The sequence below is a fragment of the Pleuronectes platessa genome, chromosome 1 (genome assembly GCF_947347685.1).
Source record: "Pleuronectes platessa chromosome 1, fPlePla1.1, whole genome shotgun sequence".
Lineage (NCBI taxonomy): Eukaryota > Metazoa > Chordata > Actinopteri > Pleuronectiformes > Pleuronectidae > Pleuronectes > Pleuronectes platessa.
In genome coordinates, this window is record NC_070626.1 from 33,681,214 (window position 1) to 33,694,302 (window position 13,089).

At 42.7% G+C, this 13,089-nt stretch overlaps 2 protein-coding genes across 3 annotated transcripts; both read left to right on the forward strand.

Annotated features, from left to right (window-relative positions):
* The first annotated feature begins 133 nt into the window (after nt 1-133).
* prc1b (protein regulator of cytokinesis 1b) lies at nt 134-9,799 on the forward strand. Of its 2 annotated transcripts, XM_053424951.1 has the most exons (15): nt 134-716; nt 1,699-1,831; nt 2,555-2,677; nt 2,938-3,171; nt 3,474-3,644; nt 4,135-4,284; nt 4,367-4,514; nt 4,607-4,743; nt 4,863-4,958; nt 5,055-5,201; nt 5,285-5,398; nt 5,502-5,615; nt 6,218-6,397; nt 6,519-6,553; nt 9,281-9,799. In XM_053424951.1, the coding sequence occupies exons 1-15, from the start codon at nt 706-708 to the stop codon at nt 9,327-9,329; spliced, it is 1,842 nt and encodes a 613-aa protein (XP_053280926.1). In that variant the 5' UTR covers nt 134-705; the 3' UTR covers nt 9,330-9,799. The 2 variants fall into 2 exon arrangements, with proteins under 2 accessions (XP_053280926.1, XP_053280917.1); XM_053424942.1 differs by lacking the exon at nt 6,519-6,553.
* A 733-nt stretch (nt 9,800-10,532) lies between these two features.
* ptpmt1 (protein tyrosine phosphatase mitochondrial 1) lies at nt 10,533-13,064 on the forward strand. The gene is made up of 4 exons (XM_053424962.1): nt 10,533-10,810; nt 11,356-11,436; nt 11,661-11,852; nt 12,365-13,064. The coding sequence occupies exons 1-4, from the start codon at nt 10,664-10,666 to the stop codon at nt 12,491-12,493; spliced, it is 549 nt and encodes a 182-aa protein (XP_053280937.1). The 5' UTR covers nt 10,533-10,663; the 3' UTR covers nt 12,494-13,064.
* The last annotated feature ends 25 nt before the right edge of the window (nt 13,065-13,089 follow it).

Consider the following 13,089-nt stretch of genomic DNA (forward strand, 5'->3'; position numbering starts at 1 on the left):
CGAGTCGCTCCGTGAAGGGCGGGTTCATGTTGCTGCTCTCAGTTGCTGGAGCTCCCCGCCCGAGCGGGACACGGCAGTGAAACCAACGAGCGCTCCCGCAGCCGGAGCCAATCACAGAGCAGAGGGCGCGGAGTTTGAACAACAGACCAACGGATGAAGAGAAACGTCGTCAGAAACTAGTGAGTTGTTTTAACCGATAAACTCAGAGTTAACCAGAACTAAACTAGAACCCACAACTACTCGAGGTTCACCAGGACTAAACTAGAACCCACAACTACCCGAGGTTCACCAGGACTAAACTAGAACCCACAACTACCCGAGGTTCACCAGAACTAAACTAGAACCCACAACTACTCGAGGTTCACCAGGACTAAACTAGAACCCACAACTACCCGAGGTTCACCAGGACTAAACTAGAACCCACAACTACCCGAGGTTCCCCAGGACTAAACTAGAACCCACAACTACCCGAGGTTCACCAGGACTAAACTAGAACCCACAACTACCCGAGGTTCACCAGGACTAAACTAGAACCCACAACTACCCGAGGTTCACCAGGACTAAACTAGAACCCACAACTACCCGAGGTTCACCAGGACTAAACTAGAACCCACAACTACCCGAGGTTCACCAGGACTAAACTAGAACCCACAACTACCCGAGGTTCACCCACAAGTTCGACCACGACGCGAGCTGAGGTCAACGATGAGAAAGAGGTAAAACTGTTTTCCTACAGTCGGTGTCTGTAACGTCATGATGTTAACTTAACCACGTTAGTTAAACCACGTAAGTTAAACCACGTTAGGTAAAGCCAGAGAGTTAAGTTGAGGCTGGTAAGTTGATAACAATGAGTTAGTGACATGTTAGTGAGGCTGGTTAGTTGATAACGATGAGTTAGTGAGGCTGGTTAGTTGATAACGATGAGATAGTGAGGCTGGTTAGTTGATAACGATGAGTTAGTATCATGTTAGTGAGGCTGGTTAGTTGATAACGATGAGTTAGTGAGGCTGGTTAGTTGATAACGATGAGTTAGTGACATGTCAGTGAGGCTGGTTAGTTGATAACGATGAGTTAGTGACATGTCAGTGAGGCTGGTTAGTTGATAACGATGAGTTAGTGACAGGTCAGTGAGGCTGGTTAGTTGATAACGATGAGTTAGTGACAGGTCAGTGAGGCTGGTTAGTTGATAACGATGAGTTAGTGAGGCTGGTTAGTTGATAACGATGAGTTAGTGACAGGTCAGTGAGGCTGGTTAGTTGATAACGATGAGTTAGTGAGGCTGGTTAGTTGATAACGATGAGTTAGTGACAGGTCAGTGAGGCTGGTTAGTTGATAACGATGAGTTAGTGAGGCTGGTTAGTTGATAACCATGAGTTAGTGATAGGTTAGTGAGGCTGGTTAGTTGATAAAGATGAGTTAGTGAGGCTGGTTAGTTGATAACCATGAGTTAGTGAGGCCAGGTCAGTCACAGACCATCACCTTATCAAAGAGGACCAGACTTGAACCGTGTCCTCTGAAGACCATGACTGACACGGGGACGTTAACTGTTCTACTGAACGACTACATGTGATTCCAGCAGCGGTGGTTATTTAATAAACATGTTTAGTTGTGGGCGTGATCCGTGTGTCAGCTGTTAATCAAGTTGACTGGTGCTCATATTATTTTGATGTGTCCTGTGAATGTTGTGTGTCTCCCCAGTGAGGTGCTGGCAGCAGAGGCGGTGTCCTGCCTGAACAAAGCTCTGTGTCACCTGAAGGACATCTGGGAGGAGATCGGGATCCCGGAGGACCAGAGACTACAGAGAACTAATGTGGTTAAGAACCACATCAAGGTAACACACAGACAAGATGGTGTCTGTCAGAGATCTGAACCATACCAGCAAACATGTTATCACTATGAGAATTCTTCATATCGATCGGTACCGATAATTATCATGACAGATATCACATCATTCAAGTTAGTGCTGCAAAAACTAATTATTTCTAATCGATAACAACTGATTTAGTAATCGATTGGTCGGGTCTGTTATAATGCAGGTAACACATACTGTCTCCTGGGGTGGGGACGGTACCAGCCAATCACGGGCCTTCTGTAGCTCATGTGATCTGTTCTCTGGAGTAAACATTTAAATAATGTTGAAGATTGTTTCACAGAGATTTCGTTCTAAAGCACAAAAACAATGTGTTAATGTTGCACTGCTGAGTTTAGTGTAAATACAGTCGTGGTTCAGTGCAGCTGCTCTGATGTGAGGAGCGTTCAGAAGAAGTCCAAAGATTCTTCTTCCTAACCCTAACCCTAACCCTAACCCTCACCCTCACCCTAACCCTAAACCTAACCCTAAACCTAACAACTACTGCTTGACCCCGTGACCCCATGATACTAACAAAACAGCCTCTTTAGAATTCTGCATCTGCACCGAGGACCAGAACTTCTGTACAACTGTATTTTATTGAAACTAGATGCTGTGTATGATTACAGAATGATCATTGACTGGATATTTTTATATCAACACATCATTTATATTATATATAATACTTGTATGTATATCCACCAGGACTTACTACAAAGGATGATCAAAGAAGAGGAGTGTCTGAAGACGAGGCTCGTCAGCAGCATCCACACCTGCAGGACAGAAATGGAGAAACTCTGCCTGGAACTTCAGCTGCTTGTGTTTGAGGTAACAACGTTTTCAGTGAATGAAACTTTATTTACACACTCGACTACAGATCGTCCATGACAGAAGGATCATTAAGTATCATATGTCTCAAACAGTATTAACCTGCTTACTGTTCATTTGATTCCGAAACCATTTGTAACATAAGTTAATCAAAAATACAAATTCTGATCCTGATGATCAGCTTTACTAACTGTAAGGGGGGGTTAGGGTTGAGAAGGAGGAAAGATCTCAGGAAGTGGATTTGTTCTCTGCATATTCAGGAAGAGGAGGGCGTTAGCATGCTCCAGCAAGAGAAGAACATCCGCACGCAGGTGGAGGCCCTGACGAAGGAGCGGACTCGGAGGATGCAGCAGCTGAAGGAGCTGCTGGAGCAGGACCAGGAGCTGTGCGACATCTTGTGCTCCATGCCGTACGGCATCGCTCCACAATCTGTGCCGTCACCGGAGCAGCTGGAGAACTTCTGCCAGCACATCACCGATCAGAGCGCAGAGAAGGTGGGAGCTCCTTGTTTGACATGTGGGTCTCATGAGTCAGCTGAGGGACACGATAATCTTCACTGGGATTCACAACATCATTCATCTCTTTTCTTATTCCACATACCATCCTCTTCTAAATAGAAACATGTTGACCACCTAGACGATGAGAACACTTCCTCATGATAGTTGAGGCCTCATGGTTTTCTGCAGGCCAAGTGATGAGAGGGACTGAACATTATACGTACATATACAATCCTGAATGGTAGACACATGAAAGTTATTTGTTGAAAAGGTCCCAGTTCAATCTGCCATGTTTTCAGGCAAGGCGTCATGCTGAGTTCATGGACCTGAAAAAGCAGATCATCTCATACATGGAGGAGCTGGATCGGATCCCTGACACCAGTTTTGAGAAAGACGTGGTCTGTGAGGACGAGGACTCGTTTTGTCTGTCCAGAGACAATATCACAGCGCTCAAGCTGCTCCTTTGTCAGGTACTATTATTTTTTATAAACAGTATTTCTTGTCTTAATATACTTTTACAACCTTCTGTAGGCGATATTACCTCTGTAAAATGTCTTATTTTTCCGTTTCCTTCTGTTTATCCAGGCTGGGATTTAATATAGTTCTTGGAATCAATGCTTTATACTCCTGAATATTAAATGAATGCATTTTGTTGATAAAAATAATATTAGTTTTATAGAAATTAGAGAAATCTCTGATGTGTCTCATATCTGGAGAACTATGAGCTTCATACTTGCATGGTGAGTTGTGTTGAAAGAGATATCTTCAATATGAATAAAACAAAATCATGAGTTGACCAGTGCTCTGTAGCAGCAGCAGCTGGACTCAACTAGTTCTCCAGTTGGTTCTACAGATCTATGACCGCTTGGTTTAAAGGGTTAATTCAAACCCGGTGAACATGGTCACTGTCAAAGCTGCAGAGTTACGAACCGATGACACGTTTCTGCCATTTTGATGCAGCTGGAGGAACAGAAGGCCGAGACTGAGGCGATGTGTGAGACGCACAGAGAGAAGATCCAGCAGCTGTGGGAGCGACTGCAGGTTCCTCAGGAGGAGCGAGGCGCCTTCACTGAGCATATGGTCACTTCCAAGAAGAAGAACCTTGAGGCGGTGAGAGGACTTTGAGTTCATTGGTCAAACACCAGCTGTGGTCGTCAGGACTCTTCCTCAACACTTTGGTTTTCTGTTTCAGTTACAAGCAGAAGTTCAGCGTCTGGAGGAGCTCAAGCTGTTGAACATCCGCAGCGTCACAGAGAACATCCGCTCCCAGATGGCTGTGATGTGGGAGAAGTGCTTGTTCAGCACCGCCCAGCGACAGGCCTTTGCACCTTATTATAGTGGTGGGTTCACGTCTTGTTTTTAGCCACTATAAATCCAATGATGCATAAGTTTGTATCAGTGTTGACATTTAAGCTGAACTCGATTGTTGTAGAGGATTTTACTGAGGAGCTGTTGCATCTGCATGATGCTGAGATCCAGCGCTTGAAGCAGCATCATGAAGATCACAAAGAGCTTTTTGATGGAGTTCAACAATGGGAAGAAAGCTGGAGACTCTTCCAAGAGCTGGAGGTGAGGAGGCCACAGCAGTCACAGGAATAATTTAGACGACAAACTTTACACATGTAGCAGCAGTTCAAGTTAGAGAGGAGTGCCTCATATTGGTTGTCCTTCATCTTTCTGGGTATCAGAAAAAAGCCACAGATCCGGCAAGATTCACAAATAGAGGAGGGAATCTTCTCAAAGAGGAGAAGCAGCGGTCGGAGCTGCACAAAAGTCTGCCCAAGGTAAGAACCTGCTGTCATCGTCCAGACTCAAAATATCTTCCCACATTTCTTAAGAATTTGACAATGTGTGTGTGTGTGTGTGTGTGTGTTTTGTAGCTTGAAAGGAAATTAAAAGCCCAGATGGATGCGTGGGAGAGTGAGCAGGGTCGGGAGTTCCTGGTCAACGGACAGAAGTTTCTGCAGTATGTGGAGGAACAGTGGGAACTGCACCGACTGGAGAAAGAAAAGGAGAAAGAAGAACGGGTGAACAAGCTGTTTTGTATCGAAGATTTCGAACATACGTTGCCTTAGAAATTTGTTGACACTTCTTTCCATTCTCTAAACAGCATTTGAAGAAGAGCAAACAGACCGAGGTGGACATGCTGTATGGAACCGCTGTGAGAACACCGACCAAACGCAGATTCCTGGGAACCACCACACCAAACAATAAATCACGAAAGGTTATGAGCTCTATTAGTTGTTTTTGCTGATTGATCCAATACACATTTATTCAGTGATGTATGTCTGTCAGTGCTGACACACCCCCTCTGTCCCTGTCAACAGTTTAATGCCACTGCCAGTGTTTCTAGTGCCACCACCAACAGCAGCATGCGCTCCGTCTATGGTGGAACTGTCTGTCGCTCGCCTGTGCCCCGCCCACCTCTCTCAGCAAACAAGGTGGGTTTCACATTAAAGACAAAACAAGTCAAATTATAGCTGCATGCAAAGAGTCCTTGGGTCCCTTGAGAGGCGCTATGAACATTTAATTAGAAAACAGTTGCTGTTTTGAGGAGGAATATGAGGAAGACTTCGTGTTGCTGCTCAGGTTTAGTTTGAGCAATCATTAGCAGTAATGTACATAACCCAGGGTTAGAATTCACAACCTCAGAACCGATGGATCAAGGCTCTGAAGAAAGATTGAACAGAAAAGTATCGGTCATTATGTGGAGATCAGTGTTGATATTGTGACTTCAAACAAATCAGCATTTAAATAAGCTACAAAATCCTTTAATATCTTTAAGGATTTTATATCATTCACAGATCGTGAACGTAGGGCACATGGAAAACCATTTATCGCATATCACACATGAGATATCGCGATGACGATGCATTTACTCTATGTGGTGCAGCTCTACAGAAATGCATAGACTCAATTTTCAGGACATTTTCCAGAGTTGATACCTTTAGTCTTGTGTTGAACTCTGAAAAGACTTTTCTGTATCGTGTTGTTTAGGAGGTCCCACTTGTCTCAGCTGTTTTCTCTGCTTCATGTTGTCTAGTGTCCAGCGGCACGGACACCAGGAGGCGCTAAGCCCCCCCATCCCAGACTACAGGGCTGTAACAAGGAGAACGAGGCTCAGTTGAAGGGGAACCCGCTGAGTGGTGCGTTGCTGACCCCCGCTAGTCCACAGCGTAACTTCAGCTTAGCTTCTGTTGCCAGCACCTATTCAGAGTTTGTGGTAATTTACACTTTTGTCTCTAATTTCTTTGCTCTGCTTCTATTTCCTCATTTCTGTGCCAAACACATTGAAGTCTATGATGGAAGTTTCTGATTGCTAATGATATAAATTTATGTTTTAGAGGGACTTGGTCAACATTGAATCTGTTCAGTCAAGGTGTGTTTGAAGTTTTAAAACATCATGTGTGATGGTCACTAATCTCTCTTATCGTAACTGCATGTCTGTTATCAAAGGACAGATTTCCATTTATGAACAACATTATGTTTTGACTTGAATAGGAACATTTACATGACAACTGACACTCCCACCGATTATTGCTTTAGTGTTTGTGTGTGCTTCATTAGAGACGTCTACACCCGCTCGAGGTTTCAGGAGCCGTGCACAGCTCCACTCAGATGACGCTGTGCACTGTCAACCGAGCCATTTCCTCCTGCTCTCCATACATTGTGTAACATTCTGTGGTTTTTACCCAGTGGGAGTTTATACACATGTCCGATAACACTGGCCCCATCACAGCTGATCTTAACAGGTGGTTTTCAAGTGGACAGCTCTAAGTTCAGGTGTGAACAGCCTCAGATATAGATCCGATCAGACCAGACCACATTCAGAGGTGATCTGAGCCGCATGTGTCCACATTCTGTTATCATGTAAAAAACTCGTCCTGGGTCACATGTCAAGGACATCGTCCTCAGTTGACGTCTCTGAGCAGTTTCACTAAGAATCTGACATATTTGATCTTCTTGTTGATTTGTAATATCAACACGGATCAACACATGATGATCCACACTTTCCTTAAATTGGTAAATTCTTTCTTCACAGCTGCCCAGGATTCATTCAGACTCTGTTGACTCTACCTATCTCTCACTTGCTCGTTTCAACACACACACAGACACACACAGACAGTGACATCGGACACATATATAAACTCCGTTAATTTGCATGTAGGGTTAAGGTTGAGCAAGGGAAATACGATCTGATCAGAGGAGAGACATTCAGGACGGATTAATACCAGGTGTGTGCTTTTGTGTCTGTGTGTGTGTCTGCATGCATGGTGTGTGTGTGTTAGTGTCAGCAAAAGAGAGAGAGAAGTGTGTGGCGCTGTTACCTTTCTATCAAGTTCCGGGACTTACAGAAGCTAGCAAGTTATTTTACAGTAATCACTATAAGCTGTTTCTAGTGTACGAGAGTTTTGTTGCGAGACAACTCAAAACTTCATGGAGAGGCGGTCGCCTGGCAATTCTCTATGCAGGAAAAACGCTGACTAATCAACAATCTCTGTCCACTTGAGCGTTTTGTAGCATAACATCTGTATCATTGTCAAATACAGAGTTGATCTTAACAGCAGCTGTTAGCAAAGAGAACAGGGTCAGCAGCACTTTGATTCTCCACGTTGTGTCCTGGGAGCTGAGGCTGGTGGTTTCCTCCTGAAGGTTCATGTGATTGGAGGAAGTTTGCAAAATTACAGGAATATTCAAAGTTGGAAACTTTCCATGGGAATTAACGGGAATATACTGGAAATACTGGGGTAATTTATATTAACTGTGTTTACCTTGTCATATATAGACATAAATATAAACATTTTGTTTTGTCATAAGCAGACATGCATGCAGACATTTCTAATACAAATTTTTTAAATGACATTTTTGACTTAATCCATTTGTGGGTAGAACTTTAATGGATTATTTTTAATTGAACAACAAAAACATGAATATTGAATAAAATAAATGCATTTTCATTCTAAATGTAAAACGAAAGCATTAAGTCAAGCTTCTCAAGCCTCTGCGTTTTGCTGTGATGGAGGACAGGGTCTAATTCAACTGAATCTGCATTAAAAGATCGTGCTGCGAGATCTAGAACTGCTAACGTTAGCCACTTGCCAGCGAGATCTGTTCCTGTGGACTATAAGTACAGTCACCTGTCTACCCTGTCAATCGATAGTGGATACAGCGTGCTTTCTCGGACAAGAGGACAAGAGTAAATAATCCTTACAGTTTCAATAGGGCCTCCCAACTTTTGGTGCTCGGGACCTAAATAAAACAAAAATCCATTCATTCCGTCAATTTGGTTTACAATAGCTACATCATCTGCAAAGAAATACAGCGTGTGCTGCGTTCCACACATCTTTAAAATAGAGTTTTGAATGATGTTTTTATTGCTCAGCCTTTAATTTGCGGTTTTATTTTCAATAAGCCGCCAAACTTTTTTGATGGACCCCAACAGCCGCGAGTAATCGAGGTGATGGTCTTTAAGTGAAATGTCATTGTTGTATATCCTTAATCATTGGATAGTTGAACACACACAGAAAGTATTATTCCATGTCTAAACACTACAAGATATTAAAATGCTGCTTGATATGCATATATATTGCTAAACCAGTCCTGGTTTAAGTGAAAAGGTCCAGCTTGAATTAGATTCACTTCCACCTGAGGCTCAGGCCGCTCCAACAACACAAATTAGCCAGGTCTAATCAAGGCTGCTTCTATCCAGACTTAATAAACCAGGCTTTAATAAAAGAGCTTAAGCATAACAAAAACTTTGGGCAAACGTTTCTTTCAAACAACTTGTTTCCACTGATATTGTTTCAGACAGAGCTGAACAGAGCTCGACCGTTATCCTGGTCCGGAGCAGGCTAGCTCTAAAGAATAAGTTTCCGTTGTTACTGAGCAAGAATTCATTTAAGACAGATTTACACTTATCAAAGTAAGCCAGGATAAGCGTTCATCTTTTCACTCATTGACACTAACAGCCGTCACAGTTTGATCAGAAACAGATAAAGAGCTTGTATGTGGATGAGTTTTTTGTTTCTACAAGTCGTCTCCTGCTCGTATTGTTACGTATAAAACAAGGAAACTGATTTAACGTGCGTCTGCTCTGCTTCCACAGCGAGACCTGTCCAAGGCCTCTGACGCCAAGGTCCAGCACAACATCCTGAACTCCACCGGCAGCAGCCTTTGACCCCTCCACTCGGATGTGACTGCACCATTCAAACACAGTACAATGAAGTTTGGGTGAAGATGGATCACTACCTTTCACTGCCATCAGCTATTTTATATTTAAATGAAGGTAATAATATATTTAGTGATAAGTCAGTGATAGACAAGAGTCACTTTAAGAGGACTAAAGTTTGTATATTACTTAAACTAACACTCATTTCTCTCTGGGGTTTTTCTAGTACCAGATATAAAATCTGACGTCTGCACATTTTTTTAAATATAAAAAAGAAAGTTAAGCTTTCTGAGCTTATGCAATCTGGGGTCACAGTACAAATGTATTATGAGTTCATTGCACTTTAAAAAAAGATATATTGCAGCGCATCAAGTACATAAAAAAACACTAGTAACCTAAACCCTATTTTGTATGTATATATATATATCGTGTTGTAATAAATGTTTGTTAAAGATGGTTTCTGTCATTTCAGGTTGTTCTTGTCACAATGACGTTCATATTCAGCTGCTTTATCAACCACCTAAAAACTCAAAGAACCACTTGTTCTGTTGACCAATGAGGATCAAATCTTCTAGTATTTCATTCATCTAATTCAACAGCTTTTACAGTCAAACATGTGACTTTCTGCTTTAACAAAAATCAACTTATTGAAATGCAGAAGTTCTATGAAAAATCCACAATACTGTCTTTAAGAGGTGGCAAATGATTTTTGTTTGAGTTGTAAGAGAAAAATAAAATTTGTCTCGATCAACTTGTGATTCCCCTGATGGAAGTCACTGATTCACTCACTGGACTGTGATCGTATTCAAACTGAAGCTCAGATAGATTCATCAAATCAAATCCGATCAGTTTAATGTTTCACAATCTTCACTTCATCAGATACAGCCGCTCCACAACGAGAGGAACGTGTCTGAGCTGAGTCCACACAGTTCTGTCTGCTCCCAGTCCTCCGTCTGAAGCTGCTTCTTATCACGTGGCCACCTCCTGGCTCCTTATTGTCCGATGTGAGAATATGATGAAGTGTTTAAGGTTTAAATATGAGTAAAATACCCTAATTTCACCTAATTTTAATGATTTCAATTCTGTGGATAAATAAAACAAACACTAGGATTTACAATAAGTAAATCAAATAGAAAAAAGTCACGCTTGTATTTTTTAAGGATTTCCACCGGAACTTGCGTCACAAGCGGAAAAGGAAGTGTATCCAGTGACGGACACTTGTTGGTGTGACACCTGCGACTCAGGTGTGATTCAGGGACTCGGTCATTGACGTCATGATCAACTAAGTCTTTACGCACTTCCTCTCCACGGAGCTCCGTCATGTCCGCCGCGGTGGCGCGGCTGCTCTTCTACCCGACGTTAGGCTACAATCTGCTGATGGAGAAAGTTTCCAGCCGCCGCTGGTTCGACCGAGTGGATGAGACCGTGATAGTGGGAGCACTTCCGTTCAGATCCATGACGTCACAGGTGAGTGTGTCCCGGTCATAGCTCCCACCCGGTGACCGGTGAGCTCCCACCCGGTGACCGGTGAGCAGCCGCCCGGTGACCGGTGAGCTCCCGACCGGTGGATTATTCTCCTGTGTAGTTTGTGATTTATGGAATCTTGTGAATTTATCCAAATAAATATTAAAACGTGTTTATATTTAAGTTTGAAGAAATATTCAAATATTTTCATGTCACAAATGGTTAAGTCCAGTTACTTCAGAAGCAATGAACCTGATTCAACGAGTCAAAACGTGTTTTATTAATTGTATTTGTAAGCTATGAACAAAGTCTCCGTTGAATATGTTATGAATTATGTTATTGTAAAGTTTTCATATTTTCTCGTGAAGCTGTTTGACTTTGAGACTTTGGGCTTTTGAAAGCAACATTTTTCAGTATTTTTAGAATAGAAACAATGGAAAATGTTTTGCTCAGGATGATTTAATGAATTGAAGTTGCTGATTGTAAACTATTCAAACTTCAGGAGGTGTGATGGTCGGTGTGTGTTGTTGTGTGTTGTTGTGTTGCAGCTTGTACAAACAGAGAATATCCGAGGAGTCGTCACCATGAATGAGGAGTATGAGACCATGTATTTCTGTAACTCGGCTGAGGTGAGTTCACTGGTCTTCTCATTGGTAGACGATAAAGTGATAAAAGTTAATTATAATAATGTGAATTTCACAGTCTATTACTTTTCACATATTTTGTGTTGTCAGATAAGATCCGTTGTTCAGAGCTGAGTCGTTGTGGTGTGTCGTGCTACTGGCTGATTCTAACCATGGCTCTCTCTGGCTGTCGTCCTGTCCATGCTCCCTGATGGTGGCGCTGGGTGAAGGAGTGGCGTGAAGCCGGCGTGGAGCAGCTGAGGCTGAGCACAGTGGACCTCACCGGGGTCCCCAGTGTGGAGAAGCTGCATCGAGGCGTGGACTTCGCCCTGCAGCACCGGCAGCAGGGAACCAGCGTGTACATCCACTGCAAGGCGGGTCGCTCGCGCAGCGCCACACTGGCCGCCGCCTACCTCATCAGGGTCAGTACAGAACTTCAGCTGGGCAGAGTTGTAGATGGTTGATCAACTGAATTGGCAAAAGAGAAGCATCTTTACAGTGAAATGCAACATAATATAAAATGCAGTAAATAATGTACTTTTTTTTAAGTCAAACTTGAAACAGTATTTCCGTGTGTAGTAAAAATACAGTTAACGAGGGTGTTACTATGATTTGAAGAATATGTCTGACTGATCAGTAGCAGGATTGAACAAAGCTCTTAGTATACTGCTGAGTAGTTGGGGGCATGTGGGTGGTTAGAGATCCAAGGTGCACGCTGACACTGATTTGTTTAGAAAATTGATGGACAATAATTCTGTCCCTCGTCCTCAAGCAGGAGAACCAAACCTGATCTGATGATTTTAGCTGCTTTCTGATATTTCCTGACTAAACGCTTTGACACTGCAGGGACCCGGTGTGGATGTAAACACTGACACGTTTTGATCCACAACCCTAACACTCTGATCTGGTTTCCTGATTGTTCTCCTGCTCACAGTTACACTGCTGGACTCCAGAAGAGGCCTGTCGGAAGCTTATGAAGGTTCGACCCCACATCCTGGTGCGTGCTGCTCAGCTGCAGATGCTGCAGACGTACTACCAGCAGGTGTGTGAACAGTCCAGCTGAGAGCGCGGGGCGACGTGTGGACGCCATCGTGTTCCCTGCAGCAGGAGTCAGTGGAGCCAGAGACATGAAACCAAGCTGCTGGTGAATGAATGAATCCTTCACATCTTAATGTGAAGGATTAAAACACACCCAATGTTTATTTTAAATCAATTAGCAAGAGTTTTATTGGTAATTAGCAGATTTCACCTGTTACTTCATGACACATCAGTTAGAAGAAATTATAGTTTCTACATTTTTTGCCCATTTCATAAAACGCCAAACTAAAAACTTCTCTACTCTCTGGTTCTATCACCTGGAGCTGAAACAGATTATTCACATTTCTGAACAAAGTGATTTTTTCCTCCCAACCTGTCGTCCGCTTCCTGTGAGTGTCCAACTTTCAGAATAAAATGTTTGTGTTGTAACATTAAAAGTGTCACAGGATGTTTTACTGCGTATATCGGTCATATCAGTGATGTGGTTACTGAGAAAACTAAAAACCTTTTCTTTCAAGTCATTATTTTTTCCTCTGAAGCCTCATAACTTAAAAAATAAATATGTCAAATAAATATTTGAGATGAATTCATACTAATGGTGTTTCTGTGCCTTTATTTTGA

Coding starts and splice junctions, on each gene's coding strand:
- prc1b (XM_053424951.1), top strand. Junction 4,285..4,366: donor AGAAGAAGAACCTTGAGGCG/GTGAGAGGACTT, acceptor TTTCTGTTTCAG/TTACAAGCAGAAGTTCAGCG. Junction 4,515..4,606: donor CTTTGCACCTTATTATAGTG/GTGGGTTCACGT, acceptor CGATTGTTGTAG/AGGATTTTACTGAGGAGCTG.
- ptpmt1 (XM_053424962.1), top strand. CDS start 10,664: ATGTCCGCCGCGGTGGCGCGGCTGCTCTTCTACCCGACGTTAGGCTAC. Junction 11,437..11,660: donor ATTTCTGTAACTCGGCTGAG/GTGAGTTCACTG, acceptor CGCTGGGTGAAG/GAGTGGCGTGAAGCCGGCGT. Junction 11,853..12,364: donor CCGCCGCCTACCTCATCAGG/GTCAGTACAGAA, acceptor TCCTGCTCACAG/TTACACTGCTGGACTCCAGA.